General features: G+C 40.0%; 2 protein-coding genes across 12 annotated transcripts in view; one reads left to right on the plus strand and one right to left on the minus strand.

The window, feature by feature from the left end:
* ZMYND11 (zinc finger MYND-type containing 11) overlaps positions 1 to 23,223 on the minus strand; it is a 140,333-nt gene extending 117,110 nt beyond the window's left edge. For 6 of the 11 annotated variants that reach the window (XM_060293707.2, XM_030878366.3, XM_060293706.2 and 3 more), the window contains exon 1: positions 22,723 to 22,877. The gene's annotated coding sequence lies outside the window, so the exon portion shown is untranslated. The other 5 variants (XM_060293703.1, XM_060293702.1, XM_060293701.1 and 2 more) reach the window with 5 other exon arrangements.
* LOC138842562 (WAS/WASL-interacting protein family member 1-like) lies at positions 21,683 to 23,033 on the plus strand. The gene is made up of 2 exons (XM_070045031.1): positions 21,683 to 21,841; positions 21,885 to 23,033. Exons 1-2 carry the CDS (start codon positions 21,683 to 21,685, stop codon positions 23,031 to 23,033), a joined length of 1,308 nt encoding a protein of 435 aa, XP_069901132.1.
* Positions 23,224 to 26,067: the final 2,844 nt, after the last annotated feature.

Genomic DNA, 26,067 nt, shown 5'->3' on the forward strand with positions numbered 1-26,067 from the left:
TTCTTTATGCCATGGGCAATGGTGATGGCTCCAGATGGTGGCTGCTCTGTCATCCTAAATCCCAGAATGAGAACAACACACAGCAGAGCTCCCAGTCAATCAGTGAGGAACATGTCAGATGAGCAAGGGAATGCTGTTCATTCAAGAAGCCACTGAGATGTGGAGGCTGCCTGTTATCACAGCATGACCTAACCAATCCTATCATAGGAAGTTAAAGAGACTCTATTTGAGGTAAGACTTGAATGATGAAAAAGAGCAAGCCACACAAAGGGAAAAACACATGCAAAGGCCACAGTGAGAAAGAACCTGGTATATTTGAGGGGCAGAAAAGACTGGTCAGAATGTAGTAAATAAGGAGAGTTGTAGTGTGAAAAGAGGCAGGGAGGCAGAGGCTAAGAGGCAGAAGTTAAGATTAGACCACAGGGGACCCAAAATCCAGAATAACCAGCGTGGATTTCCACATAATTTCAATGGGCAGCAATTTAGAGGATTTTGAACTTCAGGGAAGTAGGAAAGATAACATAATCTGATTTGTTTCAAGAAGGTTATCCTTTGATTACAGATTTTAAGATGGCAGAGTAAAAGACCATTCTACCCCTTCTCTGAAAGTAACAAACAAAAACAAACATCTTTGATGAACATATACTCCACAAAAAGTGAAGAAAGACAATGAATATAGGAATTGTAAGTTTCTGGCCAGAGGAAGATTAAATTTACATAGGAAAATAGTGATGAAAAGCAAGCCCCTTGCCTAGAACTCCAGAAAGATTTGGGAATAGAATGCAGCAGGTACAGGGATAATTTGGGATGTTGAATAAACATCAGGTTGTCAAACAGCTACCCATCCTCATCCCTGAGGAAACAGGAATACAGGCTATGAATAAGCTAAACCAGAGAGACTGAACCTAGCATGACAGAATAGTAGTGGCAAGATACAGACTAAAAACAAAGAGTTAAGTAAAAAGCTACATAATGAATTGTGAATAGCTGGCAAGCCCTTTCAACTGCCAAACTCCAGACTCAGGCCAAGTGAGACCTTTCTGGAAAAATAAAATTATCCCAGAGCAAGGGCCTTTAAACATTAACATCTGAGGGAACCTAAAGAAACAGCTATCTAGCCACCTGACATCCCTACAGTAAAGCCCATACACAGAATTTTCAACTAGCTTTCTAGCATCTCACCCTTAAATATAAACCTACAGCCAAGGATCACCAGACATTGGAGAATCACTTCTTAATAAAAGAGAGAAAAGAGGTATATCAAGCAAAGAGAAGAGCTTGGGGCCTGGTGGGGAAGAGGGGAACAACTCAAAATAGAAAATGAAGGAACAGTAAAGAGTTTCCAAATATACATAATTAATATCATTGAAGAGCAGGAAAAGGAACTGTATTTATGAAACCATAAATAGGGTAATATAAACAGGAATATTCACGAAATTTTTAAATAGGATGCATAACAAATTCAGTTAAAGGAGTAGAAAATAAAGTTGAGGCGATATCCAATAAAGTAGAACCAAAAGACGAGAAACGCACGATCGAGACTAGAGGAAAAAACTTCATGTGATACAATATCTGAATAACAAGAGTTTCAGGAAAAGAAGTTGGAGGGGAGAAAATTATCCAAGAAATAACTCAAGTACTTAGCACTGAAAATAGGCATTTACAGATGGAAAGAGTCCATCAAGTGCCCAACACATGAATGGCAGGAGGCCCAAAGCACATCAACTTAGAATGTCAAATACAAGAAAGAAAAAGAAGAGCTCCAGGCTTCCACTACAATGGGGAGTGGTCACAAACCAAGATGTATCAAATTGCTCAACAGCAATGTGGAAGCTGGGCAGTAATGGGCAAGTGCCTTGTAGATTTGAAGGAAAAATTATTTTCAACCTAAATTCCTATTCAAATGTTCAACTAGTGAAGGTTGAATAGAGATTTTCAAACATGCAGGTAACCCCAAAATCTACGTCCTATGCACTCTTTCTCAGGAAGTTACTAATATCAATAGATTAATCGTAAGAAAAGGAGATCCCACATTGTCCAGGAAACAGGACTGAGCACAGAAAGGAAGCAAAGGGAACTCCTGGACCAAAAGCTCTACAGCAGACCCAGAGAGAATCCAGTCCCATATTAGGGAGAGCATGAGAGGCATCAAGATGTCATCTCAGGGAGTAAGACTGAAACGGAGCAATTATCTTACAGTCAATAAACACACAAGTTTATGCTATAAACAACAAATAATACATGTAAGTTTATAGATATCCTTGCAGAAATCTTAAATAAAACTTTGGCAAACAATCAAACAGCACATTAAAATAAATGCATTATTCTAGAAATGCAATGATGGTTCAATATTAGGAAATACACTAACACAATTAAAAATATTAGAAGAGCTAAGTAGAATATGATCACCTCTGTAAGTACTAAAAAAGTACCTTACAAGATTTAACATCCACTCATGTTTAAAATAAAAAGCAGCTCAAGAACTTAAGAACTGAGGGATACTTCTTTAATAAACACATACTGGCCACAAAGCCAGCGTTTTACTTAATGGAGAAATATTAGATAATTTTCTGCTGAAGTAAAGAACAAGTTAAGGCTCTTCACTATATGCATTCTTATTTATTTACTTTATTAATTTTTAAATTTATTTATTTTATTTATTTTTGGCTGCATTGGGTCTTTGTTGCTGCATGCGGGCTTTCTCCAGTTGCAGTGAGCATGGGCTACTCTTCATTGCTGTGCACAGGTTTTTCAAGTGCAGTGGCTTCTCTTGTTGCGGAGCACGGGCTCTAGGCGCACAGGCTTCAGTAGTCGTGGCACACGGGCTCAGTAGTTGTGGCACACAGACTTAGTAGTTGTGCCTCGCAGGCTCTAGAGCACAGGCTCAGTAGTTGTGGCACACAGGCTTAGTTGCTCCGTGGCATGCGGGATCTCCCCGGACCAAGGCTCGAACCCATGTCCCCAGCATTGGCAGGAGGATTCTCAATCACTGTGCCACCAGGGGAGCCCTTCATTCTTATTTACTATTGCATTTGAGGTACCTACCAATGCAATTACACAACAGAAAGAAATCAGAGTAACAGAAATTGGAATAAAGAGGAATAACTACCTCTACTTGCAGATAATATGATTATGCATCCAGAAAAATATGAAGAATGAATGCAAAAATACAAATAAGGAAATTTAGTAAAACAGGATAGAAAATTAACATGCAGAAATCAATGCCTTTATATAATGTACAATAAAGAGTTAGAAGAAATAATATAAGAATATATCCTATTTACAATAATAAAATATAAAAGAAAATGAAATATCTACTCATAAACTTAAGATATATGAAAACCAGTATGGTAAAAATTATAAAGTCCTCCAGAAAAACACAGATATATAACTGAATGAATGGAAAGATATACCATTTCTTGGACAGAAAGACTCATATCATAAAGATGCTGATTCTTCCTATGTTAATTTGTAAGTTAATGCAATTTCACTTAAAACACTCTAAAACTCCATTTCCTTTGGAGCTAGAAAAGTGTTCTGTAAAACTTCATTTGGAAGAATATGCAAGAATTTCTGAAAAAGAAAAACAATGAGGAAGAGCTAGCCCTACCAGGGATTAATACATAACCAATTATATACAATTAACATAGTCAGGTACTGGGCACATAAGAAGACAGAAACTACTGGAACAAAATAGAAAGTTCACATTTAGCCCCAAATGTTTACAGAAATATATGATAAAGGAAACAGCTCAAATCAGTGGTGAAAAGAAGGATTTTTAATAAATAACATTAGGACAGCTGGATTTTTCCACCTATACACTAGAATTCCTAATGTTTCAAAAGTCTACACATAAAAATAATGAAACCAGCCAAGTACTAGAAGAAAGCATAGATAAATTTCTTTAAAACCGAGAGTTGAAAAAAAAACATTCCTGTGTTTCAAAATCCAGAAGCAAAACAACAGGAGAATGGGATAGGGAGGGGGAGTGGGACAAATTAGGAGTATGGGATTGACACATACCAACTACTATACATAAAATAGATAAGCAACAAGGATTTACTGTATAGCACAGGGGAGTATATTCAGTATCTATAATGGAAAATAACCTGAAAGTATATATATATATATATATATATATATAAAAAACTGAATCACTTTGCTATACACCTGAAACTAATACAATATTGTAAATCAACTACAGTTCAATTAAAAAAATAAGGGAAAGGTTGATAAATTCAACTACCATGACCAATAACAACAAAAAACAAAAATCTAAAAACAAGTAAGCAAATGAACACAATTATGGCCCTTTGCATGGCCAAAATACTGCAAAACCAATGTAAAAATATACATGACAAACTGAATAGGTAAAGGTATAAAAAATATTTGCACTTATGTCATAAATTACATATCACTAATATGTAAATAACCTCAACTTTCAGAAAAAGCTCAAAAACCCAACAGAAAAAAATGGACAAAAGATGTCGACAGGCAGAAAACAGAAAAATACAAAAGGCCCATAAACTTATGGAAAGATGCTTAATTTGCCTCATAATTAGAGAAGAGTAATTTAACACTACATTTTAACATACCATTTCTCACCTCTCAGACTAAAGACAAACAATCCAGTTTAAACATGGGAAAAGGATTTAAACAGACATTTCTCCAAAGAAGATATATAAATGGCCAATAAGCACATGAAAAGATGCCCAGATCATTAGTCATTAGGGAAATGCAAGTCAAAACCATGAGATACTAGTTCACACTCATTGGATGGCTATACTGAGAAACTAGACAAGTGCTGACAAAGATATAGAGGAATTGGTATCCTCATACATCACTAGTGGGAATGTAAAATGGTACAGGTACTTTAGAAAATTGTTTGGCAGCTCCTCAAAAGAAGGGAGAAAAATTGTTGCCATATGACCCAGCAATTCTACTAGGCATATGGCCCAAGAAAATTAGGGACATGTTCGTCAAAGGACAGAAACTTGCAGTTAGAAGATAAATTCTGGGGATCTAATGCACAGCATTGTGATTATAGTTAACAATACTGTATTATACACTTGAAAGTTGTAAGAAACTAGATCTTAAATGTTCTCACCACAAAAAAGAAATGATACTTACGTTATGTGATGGAAGTGTTAACTAACTCTACGGCAGTAATCATAGGGCAATATATATGTATCAAATCAACACATACACCTTAAATTTACATGTTATATGTCAATTATACCTCAATTTAAAAAACCTACGTCCAACAAAACTTTGTGCATGTATATTCATAGCAGCATCATTCATAAATGCCAAAAAGTGAAAACAACCCACATATCTATTAATTGATGAATGGATAAACAAAATGTGGTATATCCAATGGAATATTATTCCTGCAATGGAGTACTACTGAGCCATAAAAAGGAATGAAGCACTGACACATGCTACAACATGGATGAACCTTGAAAACATCATTTTAAGTGAGGAAGCTAGACACAAAAGACTACATGTTGTATGACTCCACTGATATGAAATACTCAGAACAGGCCAATCCATGGAGTCAGTAAGCAGATGAGTGGTTGCCTGGGTCGAGGGAGGGGAAATGGGAAGTGTACTAATGGATTCGAAGTTTCTTTTTGGGGTGTGAAAACTGTCTGGAATTACATAGTGGTAGTGGCTCCACATCCTTGAGAATGTGCTAGAAACAACAGAATTGTGCACTTCAAAACAGTCACCAAAGCCAATAGACATGTCATTTTGTTGATGTGAGGAGTCATGAGAGGATTATTTTATAGCTTCTATTAAAAGTTTTCAACTTAAAAGGAAATTTCAAACCATGATCATTTATTTTTAAATGTGTCTCCCCTTCCCTCCCTGAGACCAGCTCCCTTCCCACTAGGGAGTAGCTCCTGTCTGCTTTCACTGTTACTAGATGTTTAAAAGAACTATTATGGAAAATTTCAAGTACACACAAAAGTAGAATTATATGAAACTCTTATGCTTCAACAATTAACATCTTGCCATATATTTTAAATCTAAATTATTTTCCTCAAATTCCCAAGACAAAGGTATCAAATGTTCATTACTGTCCATAGTAATTTATCCTTAATAACAAAAAGAATGATTAAGTGTAAGTTATAAAATTCAGTTAAAAAAACAAACTTGAGCCTTTATATCCTCCTCCCCCTACCAGCAAAAAATATCAAAGAAATGATAGATTACATACCACTGACTCCCCAGTACCAATGAAAAGATCTGTGCCTACATAACCTAAAATAGTGAGTAATATAAAGGTACTTTTTGAATTTTTAATTTGACTCAAATTATTTTGTGCTTTTACTAAATAAGTACTCTGAACCATATCCTGGAAAATTATGAAAACTCAGACCAAACAATGAGAAATTCGCCATTTCACAAATATGCTACCTCCCAAATGAATATAATCCACCAGTATACTTCCAAATACATGGTTTTCACATTATCTAAAGGTTAGAGAACTATTTTAACTTTAAGGGCCTTTAAGCTAAAGCATGTATCATATTTGTGATTAGCATATTTATGTTGAGAAAGTAATCACGTGAAGGGGACTTGCCTGGTGATCCAGTGGTTAAGACTCTGTGCTCCCAATGCAAGGGGCCTGGGTTTGATCCCTGGTCAGGTAACTAGATCCCGCATGCCTCAACTAAAGATCCTACATGCCGCAACAAAGATCCACGTGCCACAACACAGAGCCAGCGCAGCCTAATTAATTAATTTTTACAAAGAAAGCAATCACATGAAAAGATAAAAAGATTTTCCAGTAAGCAACAGTGATGTAACTCATGTAGTTAAAACACTAAATACAGTAATGCCTAGTTTATCCTTAAAAATAAGATATAAAGATCTTCCAAGTAAGTGATTTTTTTATGCATTAAAAATTTCTTTAAACAATGTGATTGGAAATCTAACATACACGTATTAGAAATGTCCACACCTGTTTAACCAGCGTGCTGTATATAACAAACACACATTTTCTTAACAACCCAGGGTCAGCATCACCTGCAGCAGTACATCAACACGCCCCTGAGGTACACAGGACCTGCCTGCCCCTACACCAGGCTTCTCCACCTCAGGGCTACTGTGGGCCAGATGACCGTTGTGGAGCTGTCCTGTACATCGTAAGGTGTTAGCAGCATTCCTGGCCTCTACCCATCAAATGCCAAGAGTATCCCCCAAGGCTTGACTTCCAAAAATGTCTCCAGACATTGCCAAATATCCCCTAGGGGGCAAACTGACTGCTGCAAACCAAACAGGCGTGCTTTTTGCATTCACGTGCTTGATTTTTGTAATTTTCTATCTTCTCCCTCAGTGTTCACACTCAGTGGCACAGTAACCTCTTCTTAGTATGCATTTCTCAAAGGATTCCTTGTTCCTTTTTTAACTGTTTTAAATGTGTTGTCCACCAAAATATCAGATAAACACCCTCATGACAGATGGTCTCCCAGGGAGGACCTCGGTCATGGTGGAAGACGGTAGATGCTCTCCTCTGACTAAAGTGTGTGTTTTTAGGTCATAATTATTATGGATTATTAGTTAACCTTTTTAGATTTTTTGATCTCGTTTTAATTTTCACCAAAACCAAAAGTGCAAAAATTGTATCCTATTTTGTTTTTCTTAAAATTGCCATTGAGGCCAAACATCTTTCAAGTTTTTTGTTTTGTTTTTTAACATTTGTAGCTCTTCTTTAGAAAAGTACTGTGTTCTCTATCTCCTATTATATGGTTTGGCATTTTATTAATGATTCTTCAAAATTCTTTATGAACACCTGATGAATACTATGCTTTGGGTTATCATTTATGTTGCCGATATTGTCCCAGTTTCCTTCTTTGTTTATAATGAGTTTTTTTCAGTTTTAAGTTTTTAGGTAATCAAACTTGCCAATCTTTCCCTTTACAGTTTTCGCCCCTGGTATCAACCACTTTACTCAATATTTAAAAAATACATACCAAAACAATGTACATTTTTCCCCCATAAAATCTCAATTTCTCTGAAGTACATTTAATTTGTTTAATCATATAAAATGTTTTCTGGAAAAAAAAATCCTAATCCTTCTTTCAAAGCCAAATTTACCAAGGGCCTAGTATATACTAAGCCCTACCTAGCTTGTAAAAAGAGATAAAATTACAGGGAAAAAGAAGTCCAATTAATAGAATTCAAAACTAAGAGGAATTTTCTTATATTTCATTTGTAGCCGTGAAATTTCAGCACAATATTTATTGTTTTATAAAATGAAATAAAACATACAAAAATGAAAATCATCATAAAAACCCTGACACAGAACTTTAGTAGTGCATCTATAGTCAGTTGTCATTATTCGTGGATTCCACATTGTGAATTCACCTACTTGCTAAATCTGTGACCCCGAGTCAACACTCGTGGCCTTCTGGTAGTTACTGGCAGACAGGCACACACGCCAGCCGAGGTGGGACAGGGCAATGCTTTGCCCTCATGTTCCAGCTCCGTCAAGCAGTGTCCTTTTCCAACTCTATGTAGGCCATGTGCCTGGAGTTGTTGTGCTTTTTAAGTTGGTGTTTTTGCTATTTAAAATGGCCCCCACAGTGCTGAGGTGTGTCCTGTCTCCTGGGCCTCAAAGGCTGGGATGCACCTGGTGTGTCTGGTGAGCGCAGCTCAGGCCCAGTTAAGGTGCTTAAGACTCAACCATCCTAACGTCCAGAACTAGGAACCTGTCTACAGAGAAGACAGGAAAGCTGCCAAGTTCCTGGATCCATAAAAAGTGCAGCGGGCAGCGCTGTCCTGAGGCTGAAAGCCACAGAAATTCACAATCACGTCAGGGTTCAGGAAAATGCTAAACCCTCCTCAGCTAGAGCTGGCCTGCAGGTTTCAAAAGGTGATATTATGTGAAAAATGAAATTTGCAGGCAAATCCTCTACAGGAATAGTGCTCTGTAGGAGAACATGTTTGGACACTAAGTTGTTTTTTTTGTTTTTTTAACCAGGATGTTGGCAAATGAACCTATTCATTGGAAATTTTGGTTTAGAAAAATTTGTGGCCAGAGGCTTGCAGGTACTGAACCCTGCATTTCCCCTGGGGTAAAGGGTCAGTATTGGCTGATTCAGTGTTTGTGGTGACCTTACAGAACATAACTACAGTGAATAACAAAAATTGACTGAAATTATAACAAAATGTGATCTTTACTTTTTAAATGTTTTGAGAATACCATTTTTATAACATTATAAACATCCTGAAAACCATTTTAAGTAGGGAGATGAAGAAAACTGAAGGTTTTTATGATGGTTCCAGTTAGAGATAGCCAACTCTGGATAAATACCAGCATGGTAGAACAGGGATTACTGTGCCCCTATAATCAGCTCATAACGTTTCCTAATAAGGCTTTTAAACTGACCCAATCACTGTCTTATAGGAACTTAGATATCTATGAAATAGGGCGTATAATGTTTGTATTAAAAATTATTTTAAATTAGCCATTCATTTATTACCAGCCCATGCTAAGTTAACCAGAATGCTTCATCTCTCAAAAAATGTTTTTCAAGAGGAGTCTCTCATAATTTGGAGACTGTATAATGGTAAATGTGAAATCTGAAGAAAGTGACAAATAGCAATTCTGTACTTCAGAACTGATGGAATATGAATTAGAGCACATATTAGCACCATGCTGAACATATTCAAGGTCAAAGAGAGACAACATAAAATGAGTCAATTTTATCCAATGCAAACAGTTTATACTAAAAGAAACATGTCTTGCTCAATAAACATCTGAATGAATTTAAAAGGTAGACAACTCAAATAACGGCTTATATTTCACGCACATTAATAATCACAACACACTTATACAGACAAGGTCTAGGTGCTTTCTCAGTCTGTACTGACCTCTCTTTTTTCCTAATACATTTACCTTTACAATTACCATCTCTTTAATTAATGAAATGAGACCGAAGTTTGCAACTGAACTTTTCCATTATTTGGATTCTGAATGCATGAGAATCATCGATAACTGTTTAAACCCTCAATTATTTGGCAGTCCATACAAGGATATTTTACTGCAACAAAGGAGCATATCCCACTTAACTACATCTACTTTACCATAATGAAAGAGCAAAAGAATAAAGAACTTAGAAATTACATAACCACTTTCTAGATTAAAGTAAATACACAGGACGGGTGAGAACATGTGGCACTCCTCCTGCACTAATGTCAAACATCCAGAACAGCGGGCATTTAGGCTGCAATGGCCTCTGGGTAGGACTGGGGAACACACATTCCTGTCTTGTTGTTCATACTGTCTTATTGAACTGTTATAATAAACATCACAAAGCTTATAATATCTTTGACAGTGTATAAAGTATTATTTATGCAAGAAAATCTGAAATCTTACAATTATCTTACACACTGAAATGTGTACAGCAGACACAAGCAATAGCAGACATTGATGTCTGCAAATAAATCCAGCACTTCCTATAGCTAAGTTGCCAAATACTTATTTTAATACAATGTCTGTTTCTAAAGTACTTTGAGTTTTAATTAGGGTAAAACATGTTTCCCATCATCTTGACAAGTACTGTCAAAAAAGTCTTCCCTGGTGGCACAGTGGTTGAGAGTCTGTCTGCCGATGCAGGGGACACGGGTTCGTGCCCCGGCCCGGGAAGATCCCACATGCCGCAGAGCGGCTGGGCCCGTAAGCCATGGCCGCTGAGCCTGCGCGTCCGGAGCCTGTGCTCCGCAACGGGAGAGGCCACGACAGTGAGAGCCCCGTGTACCAAAAAAAAAAAAAAAAAAGTCTGGTCTCATTTCACATTTCTAATAGATAGTAATGACTGCCTAGGACAGACATTGTGTTAAGAATTTTGAGGCCAAGGAGCAAACAGTGGGAAGGAGCGGGAGGAGAGTGAGTCTCCAGGAAACTTTAAAAAAGAAAATAATTATTAGTTGTGGTTTATGAAGGCATATTGTTTTCTGAAATAATCCCATCTCATAAGCATTAAAAATGGCCACGGCCATAACCACAGGCGGCACAGTACACAGGGACCGGATTACATGGAGTTTCATAAGCCAACCCTTTCATAAAGGATTTGAAACTTTAACCTAAGGGCAATGGAAGCCACTGAAGAATTCTCAGCAGAAGACAGTGATTAGACTCCCAGCAGCTATTTAGCCTGCACCAATCATGGTAATTCCATCTTCCTTATCAGCTGACATCAAGTCCAGCAAGTGCTATGTGACTCAGTGAGGGAGAAGTGTGCTAGGGCTACTTTTAGGACCAATTCCTAGCCCTAAAAAAAGGCCTCTTCTCCCTCTAAATATCATTAGGTCTTAATATGATGCCCAAAACTGATGCAGCCTTCTTGCCGCCCTGAGGGGAACTAGCCTGAGAATAAAGCTGATGCTGAGGGCTGGACAAAGGAAAGATGGTCCTTTGAGCCGTTGCTTGTGTCACCTGGAGTCTTTCCTCTCTCTGGACTTCCAGTTAGATGAGAGAATAAGTTTGCATTAGCCAGTTTGAGTCAAGTTCTTCTGTAAGTTCCAGCTAAAAGCACCTTAGCTGATATAATAATTATTCCCATGTTGGTGGTAAGTGAAACCATGAGTCGGGATGAGACTCTGGAGGGAGGCAGGTAGTGAAGAAAGAAAGGAGTCCTAGGGCAGAGTGGGGGGCACCTCATGTTTCATTCTAGGCGGTAGAAGAGCAGCTGGTAAACAAGCAGCAGCCAAAGGTTCTAAAGAAAAGCAAAAGAGTGTGGCGTTACAAAAAAAAAAAGTGTTTCAAGAAGGGAATGGTCAACTGTGCCTCTCGGCTGCTGAAAGTCAAGTAGAATGGAGGGCTGAAAGGCTCAGGTGGACTCAGCAACTTGGCAGTCACAGCACCTCCCTGGAACAGCTTCAGTCGTCTGATAATGTAGAAGCTGGACTGGGAAGAAGTACAGAAACAAAAAGAAAGATGATTCTTTGGATGAGTGTTCAGAAAGGAGAAAGATTATATAGGGGAGAAAAGAAAACCAGAGCAGTGGATGTGGAGTTCTGAAAAGATTTTTGTTGTTTTTGTTTTGTTTGTTTTGTAATGGTGAGATGATGTCAGAGTATATCTAAATGAAAATCGAAGAGAGCAAGTATAGAAGGGAATGCAAATGAGATAGGTAAGAGGTTTCAGAAGGGATGATCTAGAGACACAGGTGAAGAGAATGACAGAAGGAGATGTGAGGGCAGGCATGTCTGCAGATCTGGAGTAAAGCAAGTTACTTACTTCCCACAGGAAGCCTTCCTTCTCTGAAAAGAGGCTAAACTCCTCTACAAGAGTAATGGGGGGTAGAGAGGTGTGAGGAAAGTGAAGAAAGTTTAGTAAGTCATTACTGAAAAGTGGACGGTGAACTGACCAGAGAAAGTCTGAGAGCCCAGATGACCATGTATGTTGGTTTCCAAGAACCTACATACAGTGTCATGAGCTCCGTAGTTTCCCTCTACCAGCATGCAGGTTTTAGGGTAAATTCATCCAGAATTCAGGTTTTGTCTATACATTGTAGGCACTGAAAAGATAAAGGGGCATTCTTTTGTCTACCTACATGCACTATGTGACCTACTATATGTACAGCACTGTACTAGGTATTATAAAGAAATTTTAAGTTAGTGTTCTCAGGTCAAGGAACTGGGAAAATAAGATAATTATAGGAAGGTAAGATAAATATAAGATGATTATAAAAGGCAATAGAATAAGAACTAGTTGAGGCAAACTTTAAATGCTGTAAGGGGACAGATCACTGTGGGATAGCAATAAGATGGAGAAGATGAAACTTGATAGAGATCTCAAATGCCAACAAATTTTAAATTAAATTTTAAGCTAACTTCAGCACTGGGGGCAGAATGCAGAGGGGAAAGGAGGATACCTGAGGAAAAGTTATAAAGTATTATTAATATAAAAGTACTACTTGTGCATTAAAGAAAACACTTATTGAAAGAATAAACATAATTGGCTGAAGTAAAAGTTTTACTTAGGGGAACAGGAGATAAGACTAGAAAATTAGACTAAGAACAGACTCCAAAATATCCTGATGACAGGATCATAAGCTCTGGGAGAAGGAAAATGAATGAGGAGAGGTTTACAATTGTCTCTGAATACTGCCTGTTAGCAGATTTCAGGCCACAGTGCAGGGAAAGAAAACAGGAACAGAGCCTGTGGTCTCCCTGAGTTGAGGAGACAGAGCAGACTGCAGTGACCAGTTTTCAGCTCAGCATTTCATTTGGTAGAATTCAAATTTTTTAGTCAATTACTTTCCCCATGAATCAGATGTCAGATCCTCTTCCCTCCCTATTATTATAATATTTAGAATCATTCTATGAAATAGTACCTCTACTTAGGAACAAAGAGTATATAAAATAATTTGTAATAGTATACCCATCTAACATTTTCCACTCTATTCTGCAAGGTCCAATTTTATAGGAATATTCTATTTTAAAATGCGGTTCTGACAAGAGCAACCAATTCTTGAACATATCTGGTAATCTAAAACTGAGAAATTTATGTTTATTTAAGACAATCTGACTTAACACACTTTAAAATAGACAAAAGCGAGAGGACTGATGCCAATGGGACACGGCCTGCAGAGGAGGCTATGGCATCCGGCTGGAAGAGTGAACGACCTGCTCAGAACTTGAAGACCAACAGTCAGCACCAGGTCAAATGAGGCTTCTCCAGGCCACTCCTCCTCTAAAGCCCTGACTTCCGAAGACTGATGGATTCTGCACTAGAGAGGAAGGAAGAGAAACCCGTGCAAATTCTCAGGCTCTCCACAGGTCCTCAGGAAGACCACTGGGAAGCCTCAGCATGCTGAGGGAGAAGTGCAAGAACAGGAGAGAACACAGATACTGGCCATCAGTGACTGGAGGGACAGTGAATCTCATAGCTCACAGGCTTCTTCCCTCAGAATCTTCTGGTACTCAGCTTACACAATGAATCTGCTCCTGCTCTGGCCCTATCTCTGGGGAACAACCTGTAAGTGGAAATGACACCCACAATCTGTAGGAATATCAAGGATCACCTAAAATCCAGACAAAAGCCAAGGATACCCAGGTTGCTAAACAGCAGTGCCAGGAAAACCTCCTCAGATGGCCCCACTATCACCTGCAGGCACAACTTCACCATGGCTGGCATAATCGCCCAGGGAAAGACATCCAAGTGCTTCTGATGCCTGTCAGGGTCACAAGCTTACTCCACAACCTGCAGGAACACTTGGCCGCTGCTCAAACTACAGGAAATCTCAGAGACACTGAACTGGGTGGCAGCCTACCCCCGGACATCATTTGCCTCAGACACAATGCAGGACCATTAGGAAACACCAACCAACCCCACCTTTGCTATCCACCTTCCCTGACCATCAGCAGAGTAATAATACCAGAGCATTTCTGAGGAACCTGAAAAGACTTGAGGTTTTCTCCTGGGATATATTTATTTTTCAGGCTATTTTGATTATCCTGTGTAGGAAACTTCAAGAATAAGATTCCTGAAAAATAATTTCTGAGACAGAGAGCTGAAGGTTGTAGAGTACATCATTTTCTATAAACCATTACAAAAAGAACTTTCTAGAAGTCGTCACATATACTTGGCCTACTTAAAAAAATAAAAATTTGTAACTTTAAAAGTTAAAAAAAATCCCAACTGGGCTTCCCAGGTGGCGCAGTGGTTGAGAGTCCGCCTGCCGATGCAGGGGACACGGGCTCGTGCCCCGGTCTGGGAAGATCCCACATGCCGCGGCGCGGCTGGGCCCGTGAGCCATGGCCGCTGAGCCTGCGCATCCGGAGCCTGTGCTCCACAACGGGAGAGGCCACAACAGTGAGAGGCCCGCGTATCACAAAAAGAAAAAAAAGAAAAAAATCCCAACTGGAACTTTAAAATAGAGCCCAGACCCATCCCCAGAGATTCTGACTTAATGCTTTTGTTAAGAAAAAAAAGTAGGACTTCCCTAGTGGCACAGTGGTTGAGAGTCCACCTGCCAATGCAGGGGACGCAGGTTCGTGCCCCGGTCCAGGAAGATCCTACATGCCGCGGAGCGGCTGGGCCCGTGAGCCATGGCCGCTGAGCCTGCGCATCGTAGCCTGTGCTCCGCAACGGGAGAGGCCACAACAGTGAGAGGCCTGCGTACCGCAAAAAAGAAAAAAAAAAAGTAATTCAGATGCTCAGTCATGACTGAGAACCAGTGTACCATCAAGAGCTTCCCATGTGTCATCCAAAATCCCAAAGAATTTATTTAAAAGAATAAGATGCAAGTACTATTTCAAGGCTTACAACAGTATCTTTTTGGTTAGCATTTGTTTAAAATACGCAAATAAATCAAGAGAAAGTCTAACTTTAAACTGGATTGGTGGTTGTTCAACTTTTAATTCACTCGGAAATAACTGAGACTAAAGCTAGGTTTATTTTAATAATCGTAAGAAAATAAAATTTAACTTTCAAATTACTCAAGTGTAAGTTTCTTAACTAAAACAATCTAACACAAACACTCATCACAATCGAGAGGCTTCTTCAGAACTGTATGTGTAGAAAATATATGTGCAGAATAAGAAAATATGTTATTTCAAAATAAATGATCAGGTGTTTTGACATTACACTAAGTGTGGCATTTTTAAACATAAAAGAAATGTTAAATTATAAGTGCACTAGAAAAATAAACCACTTTAAACTTTATATCCTCTACAATTTAAAAAGATAACATCTCTAATAGTAAATAAAATGCTCCAAAACCTTGTAAATATGGTATCAATGGCAAGCCCAAATAAATCAATCTCACTTGTTCCTACCACAAGTACTGGCCAGCTTAAGTATTTATATTCAATACTAATTTGAGATGGCCTCCATGTCAAAACTCAGCTGAAAATTAAGAACTTGATCTCCCTAACAGCATTTTTCAGATACAGTTTTGAGACAGAAAAGCAATCAACAAGCAGATAAATCAAGAATCTACAAAAAAATAAAGCGTTCATAATAGCTTTCAAGCTGAGATACTTTAGCCTTTATTAAAAGACTTTTTTTAAAAAATCTTTCTATAACTATTAAATATGAGAAAACCTTATGTAATATCCCCGCTGATGAGCATCAACACAATCTGAACCTGGGCATGCTACAACTCAGTTGATCTATGTCTCACTTCACCATATGCTTCACACTATTTTATTTTAGACAATAAACACCTACTGACTCCTGAAGCCTCAGCACTTAGAGTAACTTTCAAGAAATTAGCTATTTCAATCCAAAGTGAACTTATCCAACAGAGGGAATACTAAAAGATTCCTCAAGACAATGACTGCCCCTTCTCATGCAGCACAAAAACTTTAGTGGTAAAGTTAATTTCAAATATTTTCAAACATTTCTCTCCTATACATAAGTATTAAAATAATGATTGTAAGTTTCCCCACACACACCCTGTGGCAAGTTATCTTCATAATGTGAGTTGCTAATAGTTACAGCAGGAAAATGAGCCAATTATTTATGCTTGTTCTTAGGTTACAAGCTGTCGTTACCAGTGAAACTGGAATTAACCAGAATTTTATGTATGGGATGTTCTGATTACCAGGAGGTTTCTAATATTTTCTTTCCATCTCCTACTTTTGAAAGAAGAGTAAGCATAGTTTCACGTTCCTTTACTATTCCATACTTTTGCAGACATAAATGTATACTTGTAAGGTGACAGTGTATGAGTACAAAGATCCAAGAAGTTGGTGAGTTTTAGGGAGACAAGAGCAGCCAAGTGCAGTATAGGGGTACTTCCCTGGTGGCACAGTGCTTAAGAATCCGCCTGCCAATGCAGGGGACACAGGTTCGAAACCTGGTCCCGGAAGATCCCACATGCCATGGAGCAACTAAGCCCACGCGCCACAACTACTGAACCTGCGCTCTAGAACCTGCAAGCCACAACTAATGAGCCCGCGTGCCACAACTACTGAAGTCCTCACACGTAGAGCCCGTGCTCTGCAACAAAGAGAAGCCACCGCAATGAGAAGCCCGCACACTACAACAAAGAGCAGCCCACGCTCGCCGCAATGAAAGAAAGCCCAGCGCAGCAACGAAGACCCAAGGAAGGAAAGAAGGGAAGGAGGAAGTAAATAAGTAAATAATTTTTTTTTTTAATGGAGTATAGGTTTGCTAATCATAGACGTGAATTCAAATACCCCTTTGATCATGTGTTCTGTGTGACCCCAGGCACTAGGGTCTATTATAAGTTATGTAATACTTATAACTGTGCTGTATAATATTGTAATTTATCATATAATCATACTATAATAAATACTTCCCTCATTATGCTACTGTGAGAACTAAAAGGAGTATGTAAAATGCCTAGGATAGTAGGTGCTCAATGACACCTTCCTTTACAAACAATGGTGCTGCCACAAGCAATACCTTTACAATGAAAAACAGCTTTCTAAAAACTGCTTACAAAGACTTCTAAAGGGACATAATGTGTGTACATAATCAAAGTACAATGTATTTATGACAGATTATCTTGTAATACACCACAGTATCTTCCTCATTTTTAAAATATAGCATTTTAAATCCCAATTGTGAAAGTTGGTATTAAGTAACAAGCTCTCAAAACAAATCCATTTCTAACTATTTGTATATATCTTTCTTTTGTTTACACGATAAATGTTTGGATAGGAAGGAAGAGTCTTCCTTCTTTAAATTCTATTTTAAGTTTACTTAGCACACAAGCAGGTCAAATTAGGAAAAAATATTAAAGATTTTAAGTGGGACTATCTTTCATTTAAATGCTTAGATAGTATCAGGAGAACAAAAAAAAAGAATTACTAATCATAACAAAGTTGTTTTTAAAAATCCTCAAGTGGAGGCTTCCCTGGTGGTGCAGTGGTTGAGAATCCGCCTGCCAATGCAGGGGACACAGGTTCGTGCCCCGGTCCAGGAAGATCCCACATGCCGCAGAGCGGCTGGGCCCGTGAGCCATGGCCGCTGAGCCTGCACGTCCGGAGCCTGTGCTCCGCAATGGGAGAGGCCACAACAGTGAGAGGCCCGCACACCGCAAAAAAAAAAAAAAAAAAAAAAAAAAAAAGCTGATATGACAGTATTCCATTACCTTTGTCATTTCTATTAATCTCTTTGTCTATTTCTTTAATTTCACATGAAGTTAGGCAAATGATTAGCCATTATGTATTGATGAATAGAAAACAAACCCCCAAAATACAATGAAAAATGTCTAAATATTTACTAGTTGAACATAAATTAGATTTGTAAAATTGAGTTGAATACCTAAGCCTAACAATTTGCTAAATTTCCCTACTAAATACATAATGGTCTCTACAAATATTTTCTTAATTTCCAAATATTTTTTAAATTTTGCATACTGTTTATTTGCATTTGTAAGTAATTTGATATCAAATATTGTACAGCATTTTCACAATACACACTACAGGCATACCTCATTTTATTGCACTTCACCTTACAGGCCTTCACAAATACTGTTTTCACAAACTGAAGGTTTGTGGCAACCCTGCATTGAGCAAGTCTACTGGTGCCATTTTTCCAACAGCATTGGCTCACTTTGTGTTTCTGTGTCACATTTTGGTAATTCTTGCAACATTTTAAGTTTTTTCATTATTACTGTATTTGTTATGGTGATCTGTAATCAGTGATCTTTGATGTGACTACTAAAGCTCACTAAAGGCTCAGATGTTGGTTAGCATTTTTTAGCAATAAAGTATTTTTTAATTAAGGTATGTACACTGGTTTTTGGACATAATGCTACTGCACACTTAACAGACTACAGTATAGTGTATATATAACTTGTATATGCATTGGGAAACCAAAAAACTCACATGACTTGCTTTATTGTGATATCTCCTTTACTGCGGTGGTCTGGAGCAGAACCCATGGTATCTCTGAGGTATGCCTGTAAATAGCTTTCCAAGAATTTTCTAAGCGGAAAATCAGTATTAGGCACACACACACACACACACAAAGATCTTTCCTTAAGGCAGCACATATGTTTAAGATACTACATGTGAGATATTACATCATACTGCTGGGTATTTAGATTTCAATTTGTATCTCCCTTCCATTATGTTCATTTCTATCATTTCACCTCTTATCACAGAGATTCTCAAGCCTGTATGTTATATGGATCATATTCTCTCAAAAAACTACTACTGATAGTTCACTCACTTCTTATTATAGAGAGTATGTATGTGTGTTGAGGGGTGTGGGTGTGCTACAAGGAGGTGGGACCTTACACAATTAAAAGGAAGACTGCTATGCTTTTAAGATGATCATGTGTATGATTTTTAGAAGTGGGATAGTGTATGTAAAGAACTTTGCACAATGGCTGACACTTGGTAAACATACAATATATGATGCCTATTTTCATCATGGTACTCATTTATGTTATAAACTTGTGGATACAAAAACATTTCAAAAATCAAGACCAAAGGAAGACAGACCACTGATGATACGGAGGACCTTCAGACCACTATTGATCTTCACAGAATCACTGTACGAAAGCAGATTTACTATTGTTTTGAAATGTTGACAATGCCACTGAAACAAAGTAACTGAAAGTCTTCAGGTAAGAGATACAGATAGCAATTAAACTCCTTGTTTTTCAGATGGGTAAATTGAGACCAGGCATGGCAAGTTTAAATAATTTGCCCAAGATCACTCTGCTAGTAATGACAGAGGTGAGATTCAGACCCAAGTCACCTGGCCTCAAACTCATGTTGCTATACTGCCTCCAATCAAATTACAAAAATCTAATCAACCTGTAAAAAATTCAACGTTAAGTCCAAGTTAAGGTTTTCAAACAGTGAAACTTTTTTTTTTTTCTTTAAGTCAGACTCTTCTCCTTAACATTTTCTCCTTTTTTCCAGATACAGCCTCTTGGCTTAAATTTTTTCTATGGAGAATTCAATTGAAGGATGGTACGGGTAGGTACACAAAATCTGATACCAGAGGTTTAGGGCTTTAAGCAATAGTAGGACAGTATTTGATACTTTATTACAAATGTTACAATTCTTAATTAGCTTCAATCAGTGTCTCAATTTAGGTATGCCAAAGGGTATGAATGTCTCTGTTATACACTACCTGAACAACCCTTAAAGGAAAAGTGGATACTGTTACAAAAAGGTGAGAGTTCAAAAAAACACAGGTCAATTCACGGAAACATGCAAGATGCCATACACTCAAAGTATCAACGTAATGATATCCTAAGAACAATGCATACGAACTAAGGAGATAATTTTAACATTTTAATTGATCTTTCTTTGTAAAGCTGGGAGCACTTACATATGTTTATTTAACCACCTTGCAACAGGTAACTGAAAAAATAAACTGCCCAATTACAAAATGTAAAAGGGAGATTCCATTTTCATATGAACAACATCTAAGGGGAAACATATGAACAACATCTACAGGGAAAAAGTACCACAATAGAGATCCTCTGTCAATCATGCATGGAGTTAAGCAAGAAAAATATTTTATTGATTATGCCATAATCACAGACCATATTTTCTGACCTCTGATTCTCTAACTTGGCCATCTTATAAAGAAGAGTCCACCAAAATAATGACTAATCAACGCTAAAGACAAAGAAAATAACATGCCTGTACAAAATTCATATTTTATCTCCTGCTTGTTCAAGTTAGAATTCAGAAAAGTCACAAAGGTGACCCTGCTTACCAGAAAGCACTCAAACTTTTAAAGGACAACGAAGACTATCTCTCTGCTAACTTCAAACCATTAATTAGAATCAATGACCCAAAAGCCTGAAAAGGTTATGCATCCCATAATTACTAAGGTACAACCACTACATTTCTCGGTTTAAAAGAAAAACGTTTTACTTTATGCTCTTAAACAGACTAAATTATTTTTAAGCAGTCTCGTTTCCACAGGACACCGCTTACTGTAGGATGCAGAACACCTGGGTGAGGCAGACCAGAGGACCCAGGACCTAAACCTCAGTAAGCCCTGTGGGCCTCTAAAAATCTGACCCAAGCGGGCCCCCTCCAACCTTCAGGCACCCATCCCTCAACAGGGTACCTGCTTTGAGTTCACAGGACCCCGGATACTATGTACACACCCCACAAGCGCACACGAAGCACCATGAACACACAGTATGTAACACCGGGTATGACATGCCCACACCGGGAACCATGTGGACCCGTATATAACACCAGGCACCATAGACAAACTAGGTACCATGCACACACCATATGTGACACCAGGAACCATGCCCACACCAGGTATGATATCCCCACCATGTATAACACCAAGTGCCAGGTGCACACCGAGCACCAGAAACACAACGGGTATCATGCATGCTCCCACAGTATACAACACCAGGCACACATTCGGGACCACGGACACACCAGGCAGCATGGACACACTAGGAATCATGCCCCACCACATACCAGGTGCACACTGGGCAACACCGACACACAGCATATAACACCAGGCGCCACGGACACACCGGGCACCATGACCACACGGTATGTAACACCGACCACCACGGACACACTGGGTATCACACCCCCACCGTACATAACACCGGGCACCACGGACACACCGTGAGCGCCTCCAGCGCTGGGCCAGAAAAGCGTAAGGGGACAGTCCACGCGGAAGTTCGGGGTCCCAGGCCGGCTGCTGCGCCCCAGCTTAGCTCCCCTCCGGACGCCCGGCGGGATGGGTGGCGGACACTTAGGCGGTCCTGGGGGCCCGGGAGGATCTGCAGAGGAGGCGGAGGCCTCGCTGCCGCCCGTTACCAGCCCCGGGGACCAGGCCTCGCCTGGGCCCTTGGGGACCACCCTGCCCAGCCGCGGCCTTCGCTCCCAACAACTAGCCGTCAAGGCAGACGCCCGCCCCCCACCCGCCCCCAAACTCACAGGGCCGCGTCCCGGCGGACCCCGAGCCGAACCGCTGGCCCCGAGGCCTGGGCGCGCGGGGAGGACCGGCCCGGCGGGCGGCGCTCACGCGACTCCCCGGCTTCGCGGCCCGTGAAGGCCCCGCGCCGTCCTGCTCCTGCGGGGCCTCCTCCTCCTGCAGGGCCGCCCTTCCGCGGCCGGCCGAAGGCGGGGTGCGCAGCCGAACCCCCGCAGACCAACAGGCCCCTGCCCGACGCAAACAAAGCTCCGCCGTTCACTCGGCGCTGTTTGCAGGGGGCGAGCAGCGGTCACGCCCGCGGCCCGAGAAGCTGCAGCCGGGCCCGAGCTCCACAAACACCCCGCCTCGGACACCCCGCCCGCGCCCCCGCCCCCGCCCCGCCACCGAGGCCGAGCGTCTCCCACCATTATGCTCCGGACGGTCCTCGCCGCCGCCGCCGCCGCCGCGCCCGGCCCTCCCCCTCCGCGCCCGGCCCGCCGCCCGCGCCGCCTCCTTCCCGCCGCCGCCGCCTCCTCCGGGCCAGGGCCGGCGAAGAGCGGGGGGGGCTGCGGTCTCCCGGCCTCCCAGCCACCGCGGGCCCGGCATCCCTGCCGCCCGCGCCGGCTCCCCGGCCTCCCCGCCTCCGGTTACGCGGACCCGGCCTCCCTGCCGCCCGCCCCGGCTCCCCGACCTCCCCACCTCCGGCTCCACGGGCCCGGCCTCCTCCCTGGCTCCCCGGCTCCGCGGACCCGGCCTGCCCGCTCCGGCTCCGCGCCTCAGGGGCGCCATGTTTACAAGCCTCCACCACAGAAACTCGCAAGCACCCGGCGAGGGAAGCGCTGAGGCCCCGCCGCCGCACTTACGGTGTCTCCTCGCCGAGCGGCGGGCCGTGGCCGGGCGCGGAGTTGAGGCGCCGCCGCCGCCGGGAAAGTTTGCGTCCTGCGAGGCCGCGGCGCCGCTCACATGGCGGGCTGAGCGGGGCGGCCGCTCGCCGGCCCGGCCTCCTCACCGCCGCCCGCCCGCCGCCCCCGGGCTTTATTGTGTGGCCCGCCGGCCGGCCGCGCTGCGGGCTCGGGCTCGGGCTCGGCGCGGGCTCCCTCCCGGCCCGGCCCGCCGTGCACGCCCACACCCACCTTCCCGCCGTCCTGTGCTCCGCGCCTCTCCCCAAATTTGAGCATATTCTTACATATCCACACATGCACTTCATATCAACACACACGTGAAACCTACGTACGTGCGGGCACGCGGGAGCCGGGAGCGGAGCGCACAAAGATCCGGCACCCGCAGCATCGTCAGCTCGGACCCGCGGCTGCGGGCACTGCCCGGCCGACGCCTGCTTTCGTGTGCCTCGTACCTGCCTAGAGTCACCGTCGGAACGGCAAAGTCTTGGAGGAGCATTAATTTTTTAATTGGCAAGATCGGTAAAATGGTGTTAATACCTTTTAAAATCAGTCAGCGACACAAATTGCGGGAATATGCTGAATTCCTCATTCCATACGTGCACAAACAGGACTTCAGAAAGAACGGGACCACCCATTACCTTTTTGGCAAAAACACTACCAATTTGTGTAAGGAGAAGGTTATCTTTCTTAGTTTGTAATTCTAGATCTAAGGAGAAGATCCTCATATGTGGATTAAGAAAGTCTCAGAGATAAGCACACTTAATAGATTCACATATTTTCTCTAATGACCTTTGTCCATAGAAGTTTAGAAGGAAGACCTATCAGCCAAAACTTCCTACTCTGATTCTCTTTGGACATATATACCTGAAAATCACCGGAAGACACTTGTCCAAGAAATTTGGGGATTCTAATCCAATTCAACAATCTTTCACAGCTGGTCTCTAAGTTAGAATTTAGAAATGGGTGGTACTTGAATAGGAGTTCTATGATGTACACCTGTGGAAGAAACATAGCATTTCATAGCCCTGGTTCTAATACATCCCAGAGAGATTTTGGTTATCTCAAGAGACATCACAAAATAATTTAAACTCATTTTAATTGTATGGATAAATATATTCCATTAAAATCGAGCAGAGGGATTAAAAGATGTCAGAAAAAAATCAAGACATGCCTGGTTTGAATGCGGGACCAGGAATTCTAACAATGAATAGCTTTAAGTAAATCATCTTTTTTTTTAAGTCATCTGTAAAATAGAGGACTGCATGATTCTATATACTTCACAGAGGCCACTCAAGGAAAACATCATATATGTATAAAAGGAAACTTACATTTTAGGAAAGAAGTCACTAACCCTAACTGCACATTTTTCTACAATCAAAGTTTTTAGCCATCATTTTTATTTTTGTACACAGATATTCTCTCTCATTCTACGTTGGTTTTGCCTAGAATTTAACCCTTGGCCCTATACTCCCTTCAGAACAGTTTTATTTACCTTATTTTCCCCCCAGCTGAATAACTAATAGGCAGGGGAGATGGTCTGGGGGCCAGTGGTTTGGGGTTGGGAGTTGGAGGGACGCCCAGAAGACCCAAATAGTTATTTCCATACAACTTAGGTTATACCATGAATTTATCTGCCAAACTGCAAAGAGAAGGCAAGGAACTGAGGTGTCAAGGAAAAGAGGGAAAAGGAAGAGTAGTGGGCTGTGAGGAATGGTTTACATCAACTTGGCCATGTTTCAGAGATTTACCACCACCCAAAGAAAGACCCCACGCAGCACCCCTAATTCTTCCCCAACCCCAACTGACACTAGACAAGTAATGTCTGACTTGATCAGCATATCACTTTTTCCAGATTCTGCTTTAAGAAATATTATGTAAATACAGAAGGCATGGATTATTCAACAGGTTGGTGTGGAATTTTTGTCTCTTTAAAAAATAAATCAAATCATATCCTTACCTTACACTCCACACTTTAAAATAATAATATTTTAATAATATATTAATATATATATAAAATATATATATAATATTATATAATATAATAATTATATAATATATAATTATATATATTATATAATATATATAAAATAATAATATTTTAATAATAATATTAAATAATACATATATATAAACTGAAAATCATTATTCTAAAGGTAGAAGAAAATATAGGTGAATGTTTGTAATATTAGTGTGGAGAAAAATATCCTAAGCTCTAAAGCAATAATTTTTATCAGAAAAGAGTGATAAATTTGACTATATAAAAATTTATGTATCCTATATGTCAAAAACAAATATAGACCTATTTTAAAATACGCCCATTAGGGTTACAACTTTTATACTTTATAAGGAGTTTCTTCTAATACCCTTTTCCCCACTTTCTTCACATAAAGAGGACCAATTCAGTTTTTTTTAGGACCAGTTTAGAGAGGGTGACTTCACAGTTATATAGAGTTGGGGTATCCTGCTAAACTCCCACCTCAGAGTGTTCCTGGTTTGCTAGTATGTAGCAATAACAAGTTCATGCACGTGCTCCTGAAAGTCTTGCTTTTATTTGTTTAAAGTTTGGTTTTATGTTTCTATTTTGCATTAAAGGTTGAATTACATAAACTTTGAATACTGTATGTATGCTTTGTTTGAGAATATAGTCTTAAGTGTGATGTACAGAATAACTATAAAAACCTTCAGGAATGCAGGTGAACAGCACATTATACAGAAATTAGTGAATAGAAATTTATGTTGTGTTATCACATGTACTGTAAACTAGTGAAGTAAAATAGGTCTATTTCAATGAGACTTGGTGTTTTTCATTTATGGGTGTATTTCATATATATATGGTGTATTTCATATATATATACGAATATATATATATTCATATATATATGAATATATATATTCATATATATATGAATATATATATAAATATATAAAATCACCTTTTCTAATTTAAAATAATAGTAGCTCCATTTTCAACTTACAATAATGTTTTTTTGATAACAAATTACTCTTATAAGGTGAGGAAGGCTGTACAAGTAAAATTAAAAGGCAAACAAACTGGGAGAATATATATATATGCAAGAAATAAGAACTAGGGTAATAATCTTTAAATATAAAAAGCTATGTCACATCAGTAAGATAAATACCACACACACCACCAAAAAAAAGAAACAAGGCCATGGATAATTTAGGAAAAAAGAAATATAAATTATTAATAAATATTAACAAATGTTCAGATTCCCTAGTAATATAATGACAAAATAACACAACACTGCTTTTCTTCAATGGCAGAATTCTTCTTCAATGATAATG

The sequence above is a fragment of the Globicephala melas genome, chromosome 2 (genome assembly GCF_963455315.2).
Source record: "Globicephala melas chromosome 2, mGloMel1.2, whole genome shotgun sequence".
NCBI classification, from domain to species: Eukaryota; Metazoa; Chordata; class Mammalia; order Artiodactyla; family Delphinidae; genus Globicephala; species Globicephala melas.